This window comes from Leopardus geoffroyi, chromosome E1 (assembly GCF_018350155.1).
Source record: "Leopardus geoffroyi isolate Oge1 chromosome E1, O.geoffroyi_Oge1_pat1.0, whole genome shotgun sequence".
Classification (NCBI taxonomy): Eukaryota; Metazoa; Chordata; class Mammalia; order Carnivora; family Felidae; genus Leopardus; species Leopardus geoffroyi.
Window position 1 is genome coordinate 2,081,320 of NC_059330.1, and position 19,425 is coordinate 2,100,744.

Here is a 19,425-nt window from a genome sequence, read left to right on the forward strand (position 1 = left end):
CAGCCCCGGGGTCCGCGCCAGGCTCGGCGGCGACTCTCCGGCGGCCGTGCTCCAATCCCGGTCCCGGCGCGCCCTCTGCCGGCCGCTCCCGGAGGCGCCGGCGCCGCCTTCCTCGCGGTCCTGCCGCCTGGGGCTTACTCCGCCCGCCCCACCCCTCCGGCCCTGTCCGAGGCGACAGTTCTGTGTCCCCGCGCAGCCGGCACCGCGGATAGAAAAAGAGAAAAAAGCGGGAGAACAATTAAATCAAGAGGCAAGGCCGCGAAGGATGCAGAAATGACCACTCTCCCTCGGACTGTTAAGGACCCGTGTACCTGTGTCCAGTCCCGAGATCGAGGCAAGCAGAAGAGGGCAGGGCTGGGGCAAGGCGAGCAGGAGACCTCCCAGTGCGGCCCCGGCAGCAGAGGAAGCACGCAGAAGGTACAGAGAGAGTGCAGGTGTGGGCTGGTTAAACCGTGACAGGAGAGGAAGCTCATTGGAAAAAATGAGCCCTGTTTGCGGTAAGAGTTTTTAAGAAAAGATGTCAGGAGACCCCTGGGTGAGGGCGCTGAGGGGCAGGCGCCTGGCGACAGGAAACGACGCTTACTCCTACGACAGTAACATCCTCCCTATCTCCACGGTCAGGAAGTAGCTGCCACCGAGAGAAGCAATTAATTTCCCTGTTGAGTTGAAGGGTCTGCACGGGTGATTTTCTGGGGATTTACAGATGTTTAGGGGCTTGAGGTAGCCAGGGCTCTGGGCATCCCGGCAAAAAGGGTCCTCCTTTGTCGCTCTCTTTCCGTTTGCTCCCGTCCACTTGAAGTTCGCTGTCTCGCCCGTCTCGTTCACGGGTTTAAAACCAAACAAAACGCGAAAAACAACGCCTCCTTCACTGTGGCCCTTCGCGGCTCCTGCAGAGAAGATGTGCGATGTCAAACGGAGACGCTGTTTGAAAGATTTAAGAGCCGGTGCCAAATCCTCCTGGCGACACACGTCTCCTCGCAGCCCAAACCAGAGCTTCTGCCCTCTCCCCTCTAACACCTGCTCGCTCGCTCTCTCTCTCTCTCTCTCCTCGGCTGCTCCAGAAAGTGCCACAGACCCCGCGGCCTTCTCTTCGCCCGGCGACTCTTCCGCGGCCTTTGCCTCGTCTCCCCCTCCTTCCAAGCTCTGCTAGGACTGCCAGATCCTTGACCTTTTCTCCGCCCTCTGCCCGTCTCCTTGTCCCATCTGCCGCATCGGATATTATTTACACGTCCTTCTTGAAACTTCCTCCTTGTCTTGTTGGTTTTTTAGGTTTTTGGGTTTTTTTTTTTTTTTTACCCGAGAGCAGTAAGAGTTGAGGTTTTTTTTTTAGCACCTAACTATGTGCCACACACTGTGCTAAGCAGCCTAGGGGACTTCGGTCATTAATTTCTCACGGCAACCCTGGGGAGTGGGTACTATTACCATTATACCCACTCTTCAGATAAGGAGACTGAGGCAGAGTGGAGGTGAGCCAGCAGCCCAAGACCACACAGCTCTGGAACCGGCCAAGCAGGGGGTTCAGACGCAGAGCAGCCTGACTCCAGGACCTTTCCTCTGAGTCACCAGCCTCCTGCCACCGCGCTGGGACGACACTTTTCCACCTTCCTCCTCCCCTCTAGTACTTTCCACATGTCAGGCTCTTCCTTCCCAACCAAGTGTCTTGAGAGGCCGCCTGCATTACGCAGGCTCTGCTTCTCCCCCAGGCCCGGCATCCGGGACCGGCGTTGATGTCGGTCGCACTACCTTGTTCGACGGACCCTTGCTTGCCCCCGTTCCTCCGCCTCCGCCTCCGTCCACGTGGCAGATGCCCACGGAGACCGTTTGGCTCTCAGATTTCTTCAGGGACTCCTCAGCCTCTCCCTCGCCCCTTCCTCGAGGTCAGAGCCCCCCAGTTCTTCTCTTCTTTTGACTCGGTGACCCCTCCCGTGGAGGCCCCTCCACCCCCACTGCTTCAAATATGACCTGTTAGGGGTCTACCTTCTTAAGCACCGAGCTTGTGGCATTTCGTTAATGCCAGCCCTAGGGAGGCAAAGACAACCCGAACCCAGTGACCCCCCCCCCCCCGCCCAGCCCGGACCACCTGAGCCCCAGACCCACGATGGCCAGCTGCCAGCGGGAAATCTCCAGGGCCCCCTGTCCGGGGAAAAGGCTCCACCATATCGGGGCGCAGAGATGTGAACCCCACCGCCCCCACCTGGTTCACACCGTCGGCATCTCTCACCCGCATCAGCTCAGTGGCCTCCCCCCTACGTGGTTTCCTCGCCCTCAGAACTGCCCTCTCCAGTCCATTTTGCACAATGGACCTCACAGCAGCTTAGCCTGTCCCACCGCCGTCCCGCTGCCCTGCTTGATTTCCACCGTAGTATTTATTCATACCTGACATTTGCTTGTTTGTAATTTGTAAGCTTGGGATCTTGTCTGTCTTGTCCACTGCTGTATTCTCAGTGCCTCAAACTGTACCCAACACGTAGTAGGTGACCGGTAACTACTTGACTGGATAAATGAAGGCAGCCAGAAACATCTTTTATTGTTATTATTTTTAAGTTTTTTTTTTTTTAATTTTTTTTAACGTTTATTTATTTTTGAGACAGAGAGAGACCGAGCATGAACGGGGGAGGGGCAGAGAGAGAGGGAGACGCAGAATCGGAAGCAGGCTCCAGGCTCTGAGCCATCAGCCCAGAGCCCGACGCGGGGCTCGAACTCACGGACCGCGAGATCGTGACCCGAGCTGAAGTCGGACGCTTAACCGACTGAGCCACCCAGGCGTCCCTTAAGTTTATTTTGAGAGAGAGAGCACGAGCAGGGAAGGGGCAGAGAGAGGAGGAGAGAGAGGAGAACCCCAAGCTGGCTCTGCTCTGTCCGCACAGAGCCCGCTGCGGGGCTCGAACCCACCAACCGGAAGATGGTGCGTGACCTGAGCGGAAGCCGAGAGGCGGACGCTTAACTGACTGAGCCACCCCGGCGCCCTCCGAAACGTCTTTCTGAAATGCATTTTGGTTTTCGCGATACTCAGGCACCTTCCCCGTGCACGTTGTCTGTGGCCAGCAACTCATCCGCGGGGCACACGACACAAAGCGATTCCTTTCACAGATGTGCACGTCGACGTGCCTGGGAACGGGGAGGCCACCCAGGCGTCCATCGCCGGGCGCGTGCTGGGTAAAACGTGGGAGGTGTCCACCCGGAGTGTCACGCAGCACTTAGAAGCGACCCCGTGACAGGCTCCGTGCTCTGTGACAACACGGCCCTTAGAGGAAAAAAGAATAGGACACCAAACGAGCAAGACCGCAGTCTCACTTACTGAAAAAAACACAGCCCCACAAACAACAAGTCACATCTGGTCAGAATAGGTCAAAACCAGCAGGGAGGGGCGCCTCGGTGGCTCAGTCGGTTGAGAGTCCGCCGCTCGATTTCGGCTCGGGTCATGATCTCCCGGTTCGCGGGACCGAGCCCCACATCAGGCTCTGCACTGACAGCGTGGAGCCTGCCTGGAATATTCTCTCTCTCTCTGCTTCTCCCCTGCTTGCGCCCTCTCTCTCTTATAATAAACTTTAAAGAGATATACAACGGCACGATTGCCTACAGAAAGGCAGGGTAGAAGGGGGTGAGAGGTTAACAAAATAACCAAGCAAACTTACGAACGAATGAATGAAATACTCTATTCCGCCGTGACTTCTCATTAAAGGCTCACGGGTGACAGTCAAAGACCCAAGGTGAACTTAGCTCTAAAGACCCACCATCCAGCCCTCTCTCTTCCTGTTGCCAATGAGTCTCTACTCACCCCGGCCCCTCACTCCCTCCTGACGGGTCCTCCCATCGTCTGAATGGGCCGATACAGCAGCCACTAGCGACCTGTGGCCACTTGAGTCCAGTTCAAATGAAATGAAATACGAAATCCACATTCGGCTCGGGGACAGGGATGGAACACGTCTGCGGAACAAACACTTCTGTCGTCACGGAGAGTTCTAGCAGGCAACGTGGCTACACGTGCTTCTCTGTACATCGCAGCTTCCGTGACGCTAAATCTGTCCCCAAAGCCCAGGGGTTCCTGCCTTGCCTTAATTTCACGGACACTTACGGACTACCTTCCTCTGGCCTCATAGCGAGGGAGGCAAGGGCTCTAGCAGCTGTAACGGCCCCTGCAGTGCTCGCGGACCACTCTGCAAATCTCCTAAAGACGTCAGGTGGTTTACGGTCAAATGTGCCTCTTCATTTACGTCTCCCAAACAAACGTTTGTGGCGCACCTACTGTGTGCCAGGCGCCATTAAAAAAAAATAAATAAAAGGTGCTGCGGATACGGTCGTGGATAAGACACGCGCGTTCCCTGCCCCCAGACAGCTCACGTTCTAGAAGGCCCCACGGCGAAATAAGGAAATGGATGCACACGATAATTACAGATATGATAACAAGCCATGAAGGAAAGGCACAGAGAGTAAGATGTGGGGGGGCGAATCTAGAATCGGGCCACCAGGCCCCCACTGCCAGGGGAGGCGTCACAGTCTATGCAGTGACCTGAAGCGTGGGAAGAAGAGAGCCGAAGGAAAGGATGAGGGAAAGAGGGTTCTGGGCACTTGAAGCCGCTGGTGCAAAGGCCCTGAGCCAGAAAAGCTTGAGCCCATTGGAGGAAAAAATTTCATGGACAAAGAGGAGGGCGAGATAAGGCAAAGCCTGAGAAATGAAAGGTTTGGAATCTGGATTTTATTCCACAAGTGATAGGAAGCGTTTGAGGGCTTTAAAAGGGGGAGTGAGTCATATGGCCTGATTTATTTATATATTTTTTATTTTATTTATTTATTTGTTTTTTATTCAACGTTTATTTATTTTTGGGACAGAGAGAGACAGAGCATGAACGGGGGAGGGGCAGAGAGAGAGAGAGGGAGACACAGAATCAGAAACAGGCTCCAGGCTCTGAGCCATCAGCCCAGAGCCCGACGCGGGGCTCGAACTCACGGACCGCGAGATCGTGACCTGGCTGAAGTCGGACGCTTAACCGACTGCGCCACCCAGGCTCCCCTATTTATATATTTTTTAAATAGGGGCACCTGGGTGGCTTAGTCGGTTAAGCATCTGACTCTCGATTTCGGCTCAGGTCATGGTCTCCCCATTCGTGAGTTCAAGCCCCACGTCAGGCTCTGCGCTAACAGCGTGGTGCCTGCTTGGGAATCTCTGTCTCCCTCTCTTCGTGCCTCTTCCCTGCTTATGATCTCTCTCTCTCTCTCTCTCTCTCTCTCAAAAATGAACAAACGTTAAATTTTTTTAATAAAAAAATTTTATTTTTTAAAGATTTTATTTATTGTTTGCTTGTTTTTATTTATTTTTGAGAGAGAGAGAAAGACACAGAAGGTGAGCGGGGAAGGGGCAAAGAGAGGGAGACAGAATCCAAAGCAGGCTCCAGGCTGTGAGCTGTCAGCACAGAGCCCGATGAGGGGCTCAAACTCACCAACCATGAGATCATGACCTGAGCCACCCAAGGGCCCCTAAAGATTTCATTTTTATGTAATCTCTACACCCGGGGAGCGGAGGGGCTTGAACTCTCAACCCCAAGATCAAGACTCGTAGACTCCAGCTACTGAGCCAGCCAGGCGCCCCATGAAATAAATTTCATTTGTTAAAGCAGTTTCAGGGTCACAGAGAAATTGACCGGAAGATAAGCAGCAGATTTCTCACATACCCCCCACACCTCTACTCCATCTGTTTTTGTGGGGTTTTTTTTAACATTTATTTATTTTTGAGAGACAGAGACAGAGCACAAGCGAGGGAGGGGCAGAGAAAGAGGGAGACAGAGAATCCGAAGCAGGCTCCAGGCTCCGGGCTGTCAGCACAGGGCTCGACACGGGGCTGGAACCCACGGACCATGAGATCATGACCTGAGTGAAGTCGGGTGCTTAACTGACTGAGCCACCCAGGTGCCCCTCCAATTTTTTTTTAAGATTTTATTTATTTTGAAATTTTTTAAATGCTTATTTATTCTTGAGAGAGAGAGAGAGACAGCGTGAGTGGGGGAGGGGCAGACAGAGAGGGAGACACAGAATCCGAAGCACGCTCCAGGCTCTGAGCTGTTAGCACAGAGCCTGATGCGGGGCTCGAACTCAGGAAGCCTGAGATCATGAGCTGAAGTCCGACACTCAGCTGACTGAGCCCCCCGGGGGGGGGGCCCTACTCCATCTGTTTTTATTTTATTTTTTTTAATTTTTTTTTTCAACGTTTATTTATTTTTGGGACAGAGAGAGACAGAGCATGAACGGGGGAGGGGCAGAGAGAGAGGGAGACACAGAATCGGAAACAGGCTCCAGGCTCTGAGCCATCAGCCCAGAGCCCGACGCGGGGCTCGAACTCACGGACCGCGAGATCGTGACCTGGCTGAAGTCGGACGCTTAACCGACTGCGCCACCCAGGCGCCCCTCCATCTGTTTTTAAAACATCATCTGGCTGCCCTGTGGGACATAGAGCGGCCAGAGGCAGAGATGATGGGGGTGCGGATTCGAGTGGCGGCAGCGAGGGGGGAGGAACGGGGGCCGCTATGAGATACATTTTGGAAACAGTGTCTGCAGGACTTGGTGGAGGGCTGGATGTGGGGGTGAGGGGAAAGGAATCAAGAAATCTGGGTTTTTCGCTGCCCCCACTCCCACCGTGGGTGACGATGCTGATTTCACTAAGCAGCCCCCGGAGGCGCAGACAGGCAGGGGCTTGGTGTGGGGCTTGTTGGAGACCCCGGGCAGGAGAGCAGGGGCAGGTGGTTGGAGGAGAGTCGAGTCAGGCTGGGGACAATTCCAGCCAGAGGCATCCGCCTGGGGATCTGCCCACACACGCGGGCGGGGTCACGTGAGCTCTCTAGGAGGTAGAGGGTTCCTCTCTCTGTTGTCATAGCTGAGGAAGCCGCCCCCAGACAGTGAGTGACCCACGAGCAGGGAAGGCGTGACGCGGGCTGTGGGAGGTGCAGGGGGCCTGCACGCGCCCTGCAGGGAAGCGGTGGGCTGGGTAGGGCCCGAATCCAGGCGGGAACTTGTCCTCCCCCGACCGAGCCGGCCCCTGAATGGTGATCTAAGGCCCCTCACTGGGCTCTTGGTTGAATCGAATGGTCCCAGAGGACTGACACCACTGATGGGGATGGAGGCCTCGCCGCCAGGCTCCAGGCTCCGGAAGGCACCGAGGTAGAGCAAACTCTGACATTACACCTCGGGCTGGGAGGCCAGGGGAGCCCTGAAGACCGGCTGCTTGGATGCACCAAGGGTTGGTGGGAAGAGAGACTCCCCCTCTCTAAAGGGGCAGGACACTTGGGCCCCAAGCGGGGGAGTCCCCTTGCTTGTCCGAGTCCCGTCCGGTATTCTTTTTTTTATAAAAATTTATTTATTTTGACAGAGAGAGAAGAGAGGGAGGGACAGAGAGGGGGAGAGAGAGAATGATTCCAAGCAGGTTCTGCACCGTCAGCACAGAGCCCGGTGCGGAGCTCAAACCCACGAACCCTGAGCCGAAATCAAGAGTCGGATGCTCAAGCGACTGAGCCCCCCAGGCGCCCCAAGAATCTGGTATTCTAGGCTGGGTCGCACATCCTGAACAGGAGAGGAGGCCGCCCGGGAGGGAGAAGGGATTCACAACCCACCACATGCCAGACCCGGCTGTCGCAGTCCGGCGGGCTAGATGGCCACGTGCTCTGTGGGACAGGTGCTGGGTAGAGGTGAGCACGGGGGTGGTGAAGTAGGCGAGATGCCGTCGAAGTCAGCCCGGCGGGGGCAGGAGGCGGAGCCAGATCCCAGCTCTGGCCAGGAGGAGAGAGGGTAGCCAGGAATGGGATTGGCATCGGGGTTGGGGGCAGGTGAACAGGCCTGGGACGCGAGATCAGCGCGCGAGTCCCTGTCGGAGGTGAGGCCCCCGTCTGCCCTTGGACCTTTCTTCTCTGAACACGGATGTCATTGCCCGCTCACCTCCTCTCTCACATCTTGAGATATCCTTTTCATGGGTCTAGACCAGCCAGAAGCTGGTCTATCAACGCCAAGAAACGTTGGTACCCAGCTAAGCTTTCTTTATCCGCTGTCCCCAGAACTCGTAGACCCTCCCTCATCCTGCTGAAGGCCGGCTTCCCTCACGTTCCTCGGCTCTGGCTTCTTTGTTGCCAAAAGACCGGCTTCTGGGCTGGGTTCGGCCCGGTCCTGACGCTCGCTCAGCCCCCACGTTCCCCGCATTTGGTCCCCCGTCTATGGCATTTTCCAACTTCTCTCTCTAGCACCCAGGTTCAGCAAGGCCTCTGAGAATGGGGGATGAGGAGGGCTTTTGGGTAGGGCTTCTCCTCCGGACCCAGAACCAGGCCTGCCTCCGTCTTCTGCACCTCCACTCTCTTCTTCTCAGCTTCCAAAGAGGCGAGGTCAAAGTCACAAAGATCCCTGCGGTATCTTCTTCTCAGGAGCTCCTCTGACTCTCCTAACTGCCATTCATAAGCCCATCACTCACTGGTGGTAGACAGGTGGCCTGAACGCTCGTTACATGTTATATATTTTGTTGATTATCGATTGTTTTCCCCCCTCCCAGCTGTGGGGAAGGGGCCATACTGCTAAGGTCACCACCCCTGTGTCTCCAGTATCTGGCACCTAACAGACGCAGATATTTAAAAAAAAAAAAATTTTGGGGGCGCCTGGGTGGCGCAGTCGGTTAAGTGTCCGACTTCAGCCAGGTCACGATCTCGCGGTCCGTGAGTTCGAGCCCCGCGTCAGGCTCCGGGCTGATGGCTCAGAGCCTGGAGCCTGTTTCCGATTCTGTGTCTCCCTCTCTCTCTGCCCCTCCCCCGTTCATGCTCTGTCTCTCTCTGTCCCCAAAATAAATAAACGTTGAAAAAAAAAATACTTTAAAAAAAAATTTTTTTTATGTTTATTTATTTTTGAGAGAGAGAGAGAGAGGGAGACAGAGCACCAGCAGGGGAGGGGCAGGGGGGGTGCACCGAATCCGAAGCAGGCCCGACACCAGGCTCGAACTCACCAACCGTGAGATCACGACCTGAGCGGAAGTCAAGACGCTTAACCGACTGAGCCACCCAGGCGCCCCTAGTGTTAGACTAGCTTGACCTAACACTACTTTCTATATGTCAGAACCTCCTTCCCAGTCAGTGTGTGCTGCTAAATGTTACCAACCAGCTCTGGGAGATGGAAAACAACATCTGCCAATTTCTGTGATGTAAACACTTCCACTGTGGTCAATTTCAAGCTTCCAGGAAGACATTATTGAATGTGCTGTCAGGAAGAGGCGTGCACAATTGCTTCTTACAAACCTACACATGCAGCCTCCACCGCACTGTTGGTTCCCTCCAAAGCCTCACTGCTGCTGCGGTGCCCTGGGGGGCACAGTGGGTTAAGCGTCCGACTTCGGCTCAGGTCATGATCTCACAGTTTGTGAGTTTGAGAGCCCGTGTCGGGCTCTGTGCTAACAGCCCGGAGCCTGGAGCCTGCTTCAAATTCTGTGTCTCCCTCTCTCTGTCTGCCTCAGACCCACTCGCCGTCTGCCTCTGTCTCTCAATAATAAACATTAAAAATAAATAAATAAGCATTTAAAAACTTCAAACAAACAAACAAAAAAACCACACAAAACCTCACTGGTATTCCTTAAAGTATTTTTCATACCACTGTTGCGACTCTTCTGCATAGCAAAAAACTATTCCAAAATAGAAGGTTTGGAAAGTCTACCAGAAGAGATACAAACTTATTTGGCAAACTTCTTTCCCAGCAGAACGCTAAACTCTTACCCTCTGAGAAAGAAATGAGGAAATAATGAATCCGATGGATTGCCAGGACAGTATCCAAAGGCATTGAAAATCTATAGATGGGTAGCTGGAGAGTTCTCCCCGAATATCTGAATTTTAATCTTGGTGAGTGGGTGTAACCACAGAAGGTGGGAAAGAAATGCCATCTTAAGATAGAATCTGATCAAGTGCATTCAAATCAGTTCTCAAGAGAGAAATTTCTATGTGACCTAAAGGGGGGTTGCTTGGTATGTAAATCATAAAAAAAAAAAAAAAAAAAAAGAAGACAGGGAGGTTCTCCAATGATTTTCAGGGGAGTTCTGATCCAAGATCATCACTATTCCAGGATTCTTTTTTTTTTTAAAGGATTTTAAAAAAATAATTATTTATTTTGAGACAGACAGTGAGCTGAGGAGGGACAGAGACAGGCAGACAGATGCAAAGCAGGTTCTAGACTCTGAGCTGTCAGCACAGAGCCCAACGCGGGGCTTGAACCCACGATCTGTGAGATCATGACCTGAGCCAAAGTTGGAGGCCTAACTGAGCCACCCGGGGCTCCCTTTCCAGGATTCTTTTTTTTTTTTTTTTTTTTTTTTTCAACGTTTATTTATTTTTGGGACAGAGAGAGACAGAGCATGAACGGGGGAGGGGCAGAGAGAGAGGGAGACACAGAATCGGAAACAGGCTCCAGGCTCTGAGCCATCAGCCCGGAGCCTGACGCGGGGCTCGAACTCACGGACCGCGAGATCGTGACCTGGCTGAAGTCGGACGCTTAACCGACTGCGCCACCCAGGCGCCCCATCCAGGATTCTTTTTGAAGGGGAGACAGACTGGCCTTTTCGCAATGAGGACAGATGCACTGTGTTCTTCTGTTCTTAGAGCTGTGTGGTACCAAACGTTGGAGGACACGTAGCTAATTCCCTTGTCCGATGTCAAGGTTCTTTGACTAGATTTTGTCTTTCCACTTACATTTCCTTATAGAAAAGAACGGAGAGTTGGACCAGCCAAAATAGACGTTCTGTTGCCCTTCCCCATTTCAGTTCATTTATAGAGAAGCTGATATTCCCACTTTTTGGTCAATCTATCGTGAGTCTGATTAGCCAGAGCCCGGTGTACCTTTCCTCAACGGTAAATTAGGATCGATAGCGTACCATGTATTTGCCAGGCACAATTCTAGTTGCTGGGAACACAATAACGAACCAGACAGGTTCCCAACCCTACACAGGTTGTATTCCAGTGGAGAAAGCCAGACATGAGTAGAGCGATTACACAAATAAATGGATGTCACCAGTATGTGACAGGCTCTATGTCTGCTGTGAGGGCACGTAACACGAGAAGCCCACTGAGTCTTGTAGCTCAGGAAAGGTGTCCCTCAAGAAGTGATTTGACTGGCCACGTAAGCTGGGAGGGCTCCCAAAGCTGAGGACTCTGCCCTGGACTGTGGGGACTCCACACGAGCAATGCTGCGGTGCTTCGGCTGGGTACCAGGTACCTCATCACCCTACAATACGGAACAGTATTTTGCCCTTTTCTTCCTCTGAGTATGTAGAACTCCGTCTTTTGTCAAGGTTATCTGTGCCTTTTGGGGTGCCCAGATGGCTCAGTCTGTTAAGCGTCTACCTCTTGGTTCCTGCTCCGGTCATGATCTCATGGTTTGAGAAGTTCGAGCCCTGCATCGGGCTCTGCCCTGGCAGCACAGAGCCTGCTCGGGATTCTCTCTCTCTCTCTCTCTCTCTCTCTCTCTGTGTCTCTGCGCACCCCCACCCCCCACCTGCACAGTGTCTTGTCTCTCTCAAAATAAACTTAAAAAACAAAATTTGTTTTATTCATTTTTTTTTTTTTTTACATTTATTTCTGAGAGACAGAGACAGAGCACGAGCAGGGGAGGGGCAGAGAGAGAGGGAGACACAGAATCCGAAGCAGGCTCCAGGCTCTGAGCTGTCAGCACAGAGCCGGACGCGGGGCTCGAACTCCCAAACTGTGAGATCATGACAACCAAAGTCAGACACTTAACCGACTGAGCCACCCAGGCGCCCCCAAAAAACAAATTTAAGATTATCTGTGCCTTTTTTGAGTTTTGGATGGAAGTTGGCGAGGGTTGTTATCACTCAGTGCCCTTGTCACTATCATGGAGCCTGTGCCTTAGGTCAGTGAGGACATTTCACCAATGTCTCAGGGAAATGAATCAATTAAGACTGGCACATGACACACAGGAGGTACAGTCACACAAAGACGACAGCACTTTTTTTTTTGAAGGAATAACTTGATTGAGATATAATTCACATATCATCCAATTCAATTCTTTAAAGTGTAAAATTCAGTGTTTTTTAATATCTGAAGAATGGGACCATAGCTCCAGTCAGTGTTAGAACATTTTCTTCAGCACAAAAGCCATACTCTGCCCCTCCGGTGTACTCTTTAGCAGTCCCTCTCTGGGTCCCCATTTCCCTCTAACTTCTCAACACTAGGTGTCTACTGATCTATTTTCTGTCTCCATGGATTTACCTATTGTGGACATGTCATGTAAGTGGAACTGTATACTATGTGGTCTTTTGTGACCGACTTTCATTTAACACGTTTCAAGGTTAATGCATGTTGTAGCATTTACCCGGTACTCCATCCTTTTTTATTGCCGTGTAATATTTCGTTGTACAGATACACCATATTCTATTTATCTATTCATCAGTTGATGGGCTCCAGGAGTTTCTGCTTTTTGGGCTATGATGAATAACACTGCTTTGAACATTCGTACAAGTTTTGGTAATTGAAGTGAAATTCACATGGCATAACACTAACCATTTTTTGTTGTTGTTGTTTTTTAACGTTTATTTATTTTTGAGACAGAGAGAGACAGAGCATGAACGGGGGAGGGCCAGAGAGAGGGAGACACAGAACCTGAAACAGGCTCTCCAGGCTCTGAGCTGTCAGCACAGAGCCCCACGCGGGGCTTGAACGCATGGCCCGCGAGATCATGAGATCATGACCTGAGCCGATGTCGGCCGCTTAACCGAATGAGCCACCCAGGCGCCCCAACACTAACCATTTTTAGATCAATGAAGTGCCAGTTAGAGCATTGGGTGTTGTGCAACCCCCACCTTCACCTAATTCTGAAACGCTTCATCATTCCAAAATAAAACCCCCTGCCCATTAACCCCACTCCCTGGTCCCCTCATCCCCCAGCACCTGGCAACCCCCAATCTACTTTCTGCTTCTAGGATTTACCTATTCTGGATAGTTCTTGCCATTCAAATCATAGGGTATGTGACCTCTTTTGTCTGACTTCTTTTACTTAGCATAATACTTTTGAAGTTCATCTAGTGGAAGCAGGTATTAGTACTTCATTCCTGTTTTGTGACTGAATAATATTCCATTGTACACCCCACCCCCCTTTATCCATTCCTCTGTTGATGGGATACTTGAGTTGTTCCTACCTTCTGACTACTGTGAATAACGCTGTTGTGAATATTTTCCCGCAAAGATTTAAGTAGCTTTTTTTTTTTTTTTTTAAGTGATTTGGGGCATACACCTAGGAGAGTTGTTGGATCATATGGACAAATACATCTTTGAGAAGAGCAGGTTGGCGCTTTAAACAATGCGCCCAGACCCTTACGGGGGGAGGAGGGGAGTGGTGGTTTTGCGTTTTACAAAGGAAAAGGCGGAAACTTCAGAAAGCTGAGTGGAAGGAACGGGGAGTGATAGTGGACCACGCCGCATAAACGTATTCATTCAAGCCGGTGTTTGCGGTACGCATCTACCAGGTCACGGGATTCTAAAACAAAACAAGAACCAGATCCAGGGTTGGGGACTCCCAGCCCAGGTATGTGGCTGCTCGTCTTCTCTACAGGACTGCTGCCCGCCTGGTTTGCGGAAGCAAAGCGGGTGGCCACGAGGGTAGTGCCGGAAACCTGGAAACTGGAAGAAGACCACAGAGTTGCGGGAAAAGCGGCAGCTTTCTTCCCTAGGAGGAGGGCCAGAGAAATAAACCGCGAGAGACGGGTTGTCCCCTGCTTCGTGGTCGCCTTCCACGACCTGGAGAGCGTCAGCGGACCGTAACACGCCAGTCTGCTTTAGAGTTTTCCCAGGGTGCTCGCAGACAACTGCTGTGGAGCAGCCGGGGGACCGGGACCGGGGAGAAATAAATGCCTTGCGAAGCTCCCTAGAGCTCAGCCGTTACGGCAGCCGCCCCGGCGGCCCCGCATCCAGGGAATCGACAAGATGGTGGCCGCGACCCGGGCGCTCTAGCTCCCGGGCGAAACTCTATGGCAGGCCCGAGGCCGGGAGGTGAAGCTGAGATGGGCGGTAACCCGACCACACTAGCGCGCTAGGAAGCGTGAGCGGAAAGAGCTCTTGCGCGCATGCGTGGACGGGGGGGGGGGGATGGGCTTTGAGACGGAGGGGCCCACCCCGCAATGCAAGTTTTCTGAAACGTGTGAGTCGTTTAAGTCCAGTTAAAGCCGAGGTGGGGCGTTCCCAAGACGCATGCGTCCTAGCCGAGCCCAGCGCTACAGTGGCGTGGTCTTTTCAACGCCCGGCGTACAGACGACGTCTGAGGTGGAAGGGGCGGTCAGGATTCCCAACACGCATGCGCTCTGAGGCCGAGGCGTTCCCTTCGGAGGGTGTGGAGTGCAGGGCTCCTTATTGCGCAGGCGCGAGTCCCGTCCGGTAGGGGTAGTGGTCTATCACGGGAAGGGAAGAGGAGGTTGAAGGGCTTAAAAAACCGGGTGCGCCTGCGCACTGCCTACTGGTGGGAAGCGCTCTGGGTTGGGGAGGGGCGGGGTCACGCGTACGCGTCATTGGATGGGAAGGTGGGAGGGAGGGTGGAGATCGGGGAGGGTCTGTGCGCTTGCGCAGTGCGGGGGTGGAGGGCGGAGGGGATAGATAGCACGCTTGCGCGGCTGTCACAGGGCTGCTTGGTTGGTCAGTGGGGAGTCGGCGCCTGCGTACTAAGACCCGTGTGCAGCAGCGGCGGCGGCGGTAGAGGCGGCGGCGGCGGCGGCAGCGGGCTCGGAGGCAGCGGTTGGGCTCGCGGCGGGCGGACCGGGTCGAGTCAGTGCGTTCGCGCGAGGTGAGAGCGGGCAGGGCGCGCGTGCGCGGAACCTCGGCTGGGGCTTGGGAGCGGAGATGGAACTGCTCGAGGGTCGGGGAGGGGGCAAAGGGGAGCGGCGGCGGCCGCCGCACAGGGTTCGGTCCGCGAGCGGCGCGAGGTGCGGAGAGGCGCGGGAGCGCGCCCCGGTTGGCGCGCGGGGTGACGGTTGGGGCCGGCCGGGTGACGTTGGAGCGACGCAGGGCGGGGGACGGCGAGCCGCGAGGCCGCCACGCGGGAGAGGCCGCCGGGCGGCCACGCCGGGGCGAGGGCCGGGGGCCAGATCGGCCCGGAAGGGCCAAGGTACCTGGGCCGTTGAGAACCGGGCGCCGCGCGGCCACGTGAGGTGGGGGAGGGGGCTATTCGGTGAGAGGGCAAGTGGGGGGGGGGCTGGCGGCCGGCCGGAGAGGGGGGGGAGGGGAGGCGGCGTGGCTCCGGCCTGGCGCGGCCTTTGAGGAGGGGGTGGCGGCGGCACCGGAAGTGTCCCCCCTACCGGAGGCTGCCCTCTGGGTCGGAGGCCGCATGGCCGAACGTGGACGGGGGCCGCATGGCAGCGCGGGGACCCCTCCCCCCAGATCCCGGCCACCGGAAGCCCCGGGAGGCCACATGGTGGGCGGGAGCCGGCAACCCCCAGCGCGGAGAGAGGTGGTCGGTCCTCGCGGGCGCCCAGGGTAGCTTGGAATTTTGGGGAGGGGGCGAAGGCTGAGGCCCGCACCTGATCTCCCCGGAGAGCCCGCTGCGGACATATGTTAGCGTGCCCCCACCCCATGGGCCCCTGGCGCGCTACCCCCCCCCCCGCCCCGACTCCCCTGGGAAGTGAGGCGGCCAGCCAGGTGCGAGCAGCGCTCTCCCGGGCTGGGTGGCCAGAGAGACGGGGAGACTGAGGGCGATTGGACGGGAGCCCAGCTCTTTTCGGCCGCGCCGACAGCGCCTTAAAGTCCCGAGCAGAGGAGCTCCCCGCTGTGATAGGTGCTCTTCACCTTGTCACGGTCTTCCTCCTTGTGTCTGATTTGCGGGCTCCTGCTTTGAGAGCCCCAACTCTGCCGGCCTAACAGAACTTTTGCTACTCACTACTCCCAGCGTTTTGCTTTCATTTTATTGTCATTCACGCTGCCCACTCCTCCACTTTCCACTGAGCGCACAGGCCCGGCCTGAAAAGCCGACAGGACCGGTGCATCCTGGGAAAAGGGGGAGGGCCCTCGAGGAGAGGCCGGGTTCCCGGGTTCCCTTTGGGAAACGAGATGGAGGTGTTTGGCAGGGGGAGAAGTTAGAGAACAGCTTTATTTTCTCTCCCTCGGCTGTGTCGGAAAAGGCCTGTTGGAGAGGCGGGAATCCCCCAAAGAGGCCTTGTGGTTTCCTGTACCAGTGACTGGCGCGTGTGGATCGGGTGGGGGGTGTAACAGACGGGTGGGGCCCTGTCCTCCGGTCTCCACCCTCCCCTCTCCCCGCTACGGTAGCCCCGCCCTTTTGCTGGCTCGCGGCTGCTCACCTAATTATAGCCCTGTTCTGTGTGGGGAAGAGGGGTGGTTGGTTTCAGCGGCCAGTAACACCTGAGTCTCCCCCCGCCTCCCAGGAATTAGGCGTTTGCCCATCTTGGAGATTTGGCGTCCTAACTCCCCAGAGCCTTCTGTTCCCGGGCCCCGCCTTTAGCTTTCAGTTGGGCTAGGGGTCCGGCTTGTGTTCCCACCACTTCATACACACGCCCCATCTTAAGGGTTTGTGGTCCCAGCTCCGTATTTAACCTGGGCACTTTGACTTTCATTTAGGCGGGCGATGGAACGGAGGGCTGGGGAAACCTGAAGCCTGTTTCCAGAGAGCAGTGGGGCAGATGGAGAGCTCTGTCGACCTCCACCTCCACTGACTCCGCTTCTCTTTGACTCTAGTTGGAATCGAAGCCTCTTAAAATGGCAGATGATTTGGACTTCGAGACAGGAGATGCAGGGGCCTCAGCCACCTTCCCGATGCAGTGCTCAGCATTACGTAAGAATGGCTTTGTGGTGCTCAAAGGCCGGCCCTGTAAGATCGTGGAGATGTCTACCTCCAAGACTGGCAAGCACGGCCATGCCAAGGTTAGAATTGGATCTCTCCATCTCGCCTTCCCCACACTTCCCTCATCCGTGGGGCTCCCGGCAGCAAGCTGCCCTCAGTCCTAGCCCTCTCCATTCCCGGAGCTCTCTTTTTACCCCCAGTTCCTTGTGTAGTGCTCAGCCCTGGCTACCTTCCACCTTCCCCCGGCCTTCAGCCTTTCGTTACCTCCTGTGCCCCGTCATTGCCTTGTGCCCGGTCCTCTTCCCCACTGGTGAGTCTCTAACTTTGCCAGGTGGTCTGGTCAGCAGCTCCTTCCTTCTTGGCTTTCACTTGTGGTTTTTCTTGCCTGGGGTTCTGGTTCCCAGGCTTTCTCTAGTCCCACTACAGAGCAGCTTTCCCTGGAGGGGGCCAGCGTACCTTGAGCTTCCAGTCCCCTCCTGCCCCACGCCCCTGATCTCCGATGCAGCGTCACACTGTGTCTCCACCTGCTCCTCTCCCGGAGTTTCCTGAGCCTCCACCTTGCTCTCTTGGATCTGGACATTGTTGCTAGTGCTTGTCAGTTTTTCCTGCCCTCCCAAAACTCGATCTGACTCATCCTTGCTGGAGTTCTTGTGGTTTTGTTCCCTGCTTTGTCTTCTGTTGGCTCGGGGTTCACCCTGGGTCACCCCCAACGTCTACGTCCTTGTTTGTGTTCTTTTGTGGCGTTTATTCCCTTTGCATAATTTTCTGTCCCCAAAGCCTTTTCTTCTCAGCGCTCTTCCTTTCTTGTTGCTTCCTGTTTTCCCGAGTTCACCTTTTATGCTGATGTCCAGATGCTTTTCCAAATGTTGGGCGTAGAGTCCTCCCAGTCAGTCCCCTGGGCACATCAGTCAGTGTTCTGGTAGCTCAGGGTAACTGGCTGCTTGGAGCCTGCCCTCCTGTTTTCTTTGTGCTGTCAACCCCAAAGTCAAGGGCAGTCTTTCTGCCTCCCTTTCTTAAAGGCTTTAGTGCTTCTTTGGGCTGATTGGTTTAGTTCCAGCTCCCCTGGTCTTTTCCCTGACAACCTCGTCGGACTTCCCTCACCAGTCAGGAGCACCTCGAGCCTTTCTCTTTTCCATCCTAGAGCTTGGTTGGGTTTCTCTTTCATGTGATGCACACATACAGGTCCACCTGGTTGGTATTGACATCTTTACTGGCAAGAAATACGAAGATATCTGCCCGTCGACTCATAATATGGATGTCCCCAACATCAAAAGGAATGATTTCCAGGTACGTAGGTGGGTTAGTGGTTTGTCGGTGGCCATAGACTGACCGGGAGAGAGGGGGACGGCCGGAGAAGGGGTGTGGTGTTAGAGGTTTGCCACCAGTTTGTCCTCAGACCCTTTATCCTCCCCCCTACCTGGGCCAACCTGCAGCTTCCTTCCTCCTCTGCCCCCAGCTGATTGGCATCCAGGATGGGTATCTATCGCTGCTCCAGGACAGCGGGGAGGTGCGAGAGGACCTTCGTCTGCCCGAGGGAGACCTCGGCAAGGAGATTGAGCAGAAGTATGACTGCGGAGAAGAGATCCTGGTACGCCCCCCCCCCCCCCCCCCACCGGCCTTGTGCCCAGCTCCTCTCCTCGCACTGCTTCCTCTGACCTCATGTCTGACCTCCCCCACCCCCCCAGATCACGGTGCTGTCTGCCATGACAGAGGAGGCAGCGGTTGCAATCAAGGCCATGGCGAAATAACTGGCTCCCAGGTGAGTGTGCCGGCTGCCCGTCCCCAGCCCCGGCACGTGCTCCGCGTCCCAGACAAAACCTGCCTCGGTCCTGTTCCAGGTTCCCTTCCTGCCCCAGCGGGGTCGCCCCCCACCATGGACAGGACAGTCCAGTCTCACCAGGTGTCTCTCCTCCCCAGGGTGGCGGTGGCGGAAGCAGTGATCCTCCAGCCTGCAGAGGCCCCCTTCCCCAGCCTGGCCCAGCTCCGGCCCGGCCCCGGGCTGGACTCCTCCTACACAATTTATTTGACGTTTTATTTTGGTTTCCCCCACACCCCCTCAATCTGTCGGGGAGCCCCTGCCCTTCATCCTGCTCCCTTGGCCAGGAGTGAGTGACCCATGGCCTTGGCAAAGCTGTCCTCCTCTTCTCCCCTCGCACTACAGTCCTGGTCGGGGAGAGGGGGCGGGTGCTGCTTGTGGTTTAGTGGGTTTTGTTTGGTTTTTGTTTTCTTTCCTTTTTCCTTTTTTTTTTTTTTTTAATTCAATCTGGAATCAGAAAGCTGTGGATTCTGGCAAATGGTCCTTGTGCCCTTCCCCCACTCATCCCTGCTCTGGTCCCTTGTTCCCCTTGGCCCTTTACCCCAAGCACCACCCCACAGACTGGGGACCAGCCCCCTCTCCTGCCTAGGTCTCTCCCCAAATCCCTTTAGCTGGGGAGGGAAGAGGAGGAGAGGGGAGGGGACCTGCCCCCTCCTCAGGCATCTGGGAGGGCCCTGCCCCCACGGGCTTCACCCTTTCCTGTGGGCTCTCTCCCCGACACATTTGTTAAAATCAAACCTGAATAAAACTACAAGTTTAATATGAAGGCCCCAATTCAGTTGCTTCTTTGAATTGAATGGGCATTTGCGGACTGG

The 19,425-nt window shown here is 55.0% G+C and overlaps 1 protein-coding gene across 7 annotated transcripts; it reads left to right on the forward strand.

The window, feature by feature from the left end:
- The first annotated feature begins 107 nt into the window (after window positions 1-107).
- Window positions 108-19,384, forward strand: EIF5A (eukaryotic translation initiation factor 5A). Of its 7 annotated transcripts, none has more exons than XM_045490222.1 (6): window positions 108-417; window positions 16,689-16,874; window positions 17,977-18,081; window positions 18,251-18,382; window positions 18,480-18,553; window positions 18,712-19,384. In XM_045490222.1, the coding sequence occupies exons 1-5, from the start codon at window positions 274-276 to the stop codon at window positions 18,540-18,542; spliced, it is 630 nt and encodes a 209-aa protein (XP_045346178.1). In that variant the 5' UTR covers window positions 108-273; the 3' UTR covers window positions 18,543-18,553; window positions 18,712-19,384. The 7 variants fall into 7 exon arrangements, with proteins under 7 accessions (XP_045346178.1, XP_045346179.1, XP_045346182.1 ...); XM_045490223.1 differs by lacking the exon at window positions 108-417 and adding an exon at window positions 14,346-14,384; XM_045490226.1 differs by lacking the exon at window positions 108-417 and adding an exon at window positions 14,622-14,787 and having other exon boundaries at window positions 18,633-19,384.
- Window positions 19,385-19,425: the final 41 nt, after the last annotated feature.